The sequence below is a fragment of the Phytophthora ramorum genome (assembly GCF_020800215.1).
Source record: "Phytophthora ramorum isolate Pr-102 chromosome Unknown Phyram_PR-102_s0005, whole genome shotgun sequence".
In the NCBI taxonomy this organism is placed as follows: domain Eukaryota; phylum Oomycota; class Peronosporomycetes; order Peronosporales; family Peronosporaceae; genus Phytophthora; species Phytophthora ramorum.
In genome coordinates this window covers 2,343-6,040 of record NW_027150651.1, presented here as the reverse complement: position 1 = coordinate 6,040, position 3,698 = coordinate 2,343, and the positions used below count along the sequence as shown (strand labels likewise).

General features: G+C 54.5%; 1 protein-coding gene across 1 annotated transcript; it reads left to right on the top strand.

Moving 5' to 3' along the window:
* Window positions 1-2,486: 2,486 nt before the first annotated feature.
* On the top strand, window positions 2,487-3,452 carry KRP23_5680 (bZIP transcription factor 1; the record flags this gene model as incomplete). Its single annotated transcript, XM_067890775.1, has 1 exon — window positions 2,487-3,452. One exon carries the CDS (start codon window positions 2,487-2,489, stop codon window positions 3,450-3,452), a length of 966 nt encoding a protein of 321 aa, XP_067745194.1.
* Between the last annotated feature and the right edge of the window lie 246 nt (window positions 3,453-3,698).

Sequence of the window (3,698 nt, the reverse complement as noted above, 5' to 3'; positions counted from 1 at the left end):
CCGAGATGCTTCTCCACTCCTTTGAAGTGATCCCAGGCAACCTCGGTAGCAACTTTCACCTCGAATGGCAAGGCTTTGTATGTGGAAAACTCGAGGTACTTGCCGTCCACGCCTTCGCGCATATGAACATCACCCGGAGAGATAGTCGATCTTGCTAAACCGTTAGCTTTAAAAACTGCATCCACATCCCTGTATGCATTGTCGACGCGTTTGAACAGCCCTCGAAAGTCATCAATGTCGCCGCAAAAATCGAGCACATCGACAGTATTGTGTCGTGAACAGCACAAGGTCATCAAAGAGGCATATTCATCCGTCTGAAAGCACGAACAGCAAATCTCGTAGTCAGTGACATTATAGAAAAACAAAAACAAGAGACACACTACCAATTGGCTGGATCGCTTCCTCATTAAGCTTTCGAGGGTGCTCGCCACCTTCTGTCGCTCCACCGCCAATTTCAAGCGGATATTGTCCCGTTCTGCTTCTTCTCGGCGACGCTGCTGTCGCAGAGCCTGTTCCTGCCACATACTGGACAGCTGCGACTTGCAGTGTCTCGAGACCACCGCAGCATGCACCACCCCATTCTGCCCTTGACGCTGCCTGCTCTGCAGAACCTTCAGGTTCAGCCGCAGCTTCTCCAACTGCTCGCGCAAGAAGGCGATCTCTCGCGTTCGCTCGTTGCGAGCGCGATTTGGGTCGCTGTAGATGCCCGCTTGGCGCAGCAGCTTCTTCCTTGCATTGGACCTCGCCTTGTTGGTCAGGGACTCGCCCGTTGCGGCGTGTGCTTCGCCTTGTTGAGGCTCGCTTCTATTCGACGATAGGTCGTCACGGGCCTTTGGCGCTTGCTCGTGTTCCTGGTGGCAATCTGCAGCATCCCGGGTCGTCCACGTCTCCTTCGTCATTCCCTCGTCGAGTTTGAACTCGTCCACGAAAGAAAGCGCCGCCTCGAAGGCCTGCTCGTCGCCATCGTCCAGCAAGAACGCCATGCTCGGCGGACTGTCTCAAGAATGACCTTCACTCCCAGCACCTTGACCGTACAGTCAAACACTTATCATAGAGCACGGATATCATAGAGCACACTTTCCGAATCCCTACAGAACTCGAAGTACGCTGCCCAAGAAACGCCGTCCGCGACTAACCACATTAGAGAAGTCCCAGTTTCGCATGCGATACCAGAAAGGGAGAGAATTACCCAGCTGCATCGAAGCTCGGGACACGCCCGCAGCACGATCGACTCCATCGTCCACGCCCAGCCCAAACAAGACGAGTCGAATTCAGGTAAACCCTATCGGTGGACCCCCATGCGTTTCGTGGTGGGAATGCTGAAACGAGGTCTTAAGCATCACACAAACTCAATCGCTCAAGGATATCGCAAAGCTTATGGGGGTCAACCGTCGAGTATTTGGCCGCATGGAGCAGGACATACTGTGCAGACTACAAACTACAAACTACAGTTGTAGACTACTGATTTTCTCGCGACGAAGCTGCACCTCAGTAGCTCATCGATTTGCTCGACGGCGCAGAGACCTCAGTGGATATCGCTATGTTCATCTTGACGCATCCTGAACTGACAGACGCTATCATCCGTGCCTCCCAGCGTGTCACGGTTCGTGTTCTCGTTGATCGGGCACATGTCTCCGAGAAAAGCTCAGCTATGATGATCGAAAACGGGTCAACGTTCGTTTCAATCAAAGGTCCCAAACTCATCCACTGGAAGATAGCGATTATCGACGGAGACATATTGACGATGGGAAGCTGCAATTGGAGTGTGGGAGGAATGACGATGAATTGGGAGCAGACTGTTGTATTGCGTGGTCCTATTGTTGGGGCACACGTCGTTGAGTATGACGGTCTGTTGCCTTGCAAAACAACTGGAAAGTTGAGTTAGATACCCGCGGTAATTTTCATCTGTAGCGTCAAGCGATGGTGAAAGCAGTGCAGCAGCGGGTACTCCAGCCTGGCAAAGTAGACTAGCAAGTCGACTCGAACGGCACTTTCTTACGCGAGGCCGGGTTGACAACGGCGTAGCCGTACTTGTGTACACAACGGTTTCCTCTAGTATCAGGGCGAAGCGCAACCAGTCAAGAGAAAAAAACTGCGAGAGGAAAGTTGTGGATGTAGAAGAGGTCGACGATCGCTTCCAGTTCCCCAGTCTCCGACGGCGTCAGTGCGACATACAGCGTTTCCCGAACCGCATGTCGGATCAAATCCTGCAGCCGCGAGCACTTGCCGGCAAAATGCCCTGCACAAGGCGATGGCAGCGAAACCAGCAGGATATCCTGTTCCAGGAGCAGCACGTGTCCAAAAGCAGCGCTTCACGTGGTGGAGAGCAATCGAAATCTGTGGTCGATTGCGCTCCATGGACACAACGGGTCCAGTATTTGCAGTAAACACGAGTCACGTAGTGATCACCCACCGCGTCCAGTTTCCAACGGGTATAACCTGTAGCAGCGTGGTGTCATTCCCAGACCTTCCAGCAACCGAATCCGATGGACCGTGTGTCAAGCATATTCGCGTCCGACGTGATCGAGCACGTGCTGCCACGAGCGACCGGCGGCGGCGGCGGTATGTTCATCAAGGCGCTGCCGCCAATCCCACCGACGCGAGCCGCTGCATTCAATACGCCGAAGGCAACAAGCCTGGCGCAGCAGACACCTCTCGACTATCTGACGGAAGCATCGCTCGCTCGACGGGCGACCAAAGACTCACACGGCACCTACGAAACGCTCCCGCCGACGCAGCATGAGGCCGCTAAGCCTCCAGTGATTCCGTTTGCTTCTTCGACACCAACCCAGTCACTCCCGCAGCCGACAGCTACATCCAGGACGGTGCCTTCTGTCAAAACAATCTGGAGCCCCGGATCAAATGCCGCAAAGTTTAAGTGCAAGCGAATTCGTATCAAGACCCCCCTCCGGCGCGAACAGTGCCGCGCGAATCAGGCTCGCTACAGGAAGAAACAGTCGGAGCAGGCGAAGGAAGTTGAGACCAGCGTAGAGCAGCTCCAGCGCGAGATCCCGATTCTGGAGATGCAACACAGCCGACTCATTTTAAACGCCAAGTCGAGCGCGTGGTATGTAGTGGTCGAGTACTTCAACCTCTTTCGCAACGGAACTCGACTTAGCCACCAGGTATCCCCTGGTCCAGAGGCCTGGCTCCACAAGTCCGAAGCACAGCAGCTCGTGTTCCTGCAGACATCCGTGGCAAGCGACGTGATGCTGGGAGAGCGGCGAGGCGTAGATGCGCTCGTGGAGCAGTGGGAACGGTGCACAAGCTACTTTGACGACCTGCAGTTCCAGCTGGAGCATATGACTAGAATCTCCGACGACTTCACTACGGCCACCGGCTCCCTCAACGTGACGATCTCGAGCTCGACCATGCAAAACATGTTTCCGCACCTAAAGAAAGGCGACGGAGGCCAGTACAACACGAGCCAAGAAGACAAGACCGCCCTTTGAGGTCGAAGCTGCTGGCCAGCGTCTTTGTCCCGTGCCGCCTCTGCTTTGAATGGGATGAAGCGAGCAAACGAGTGGTGCGATTGGAGACTACAGTTGACTTCCTATCCTCGCTTCTCCACTTGCTGGGACGATCGATGATGCAGCCTTCGTGCTGGAGCACGCGCTCATAGCGCAGGACGGTGCCATCGGTGATTGAGGAATGAGTAACTGCTTTTCATCCTACACTAGTTTCAAGGTAAAGCTACA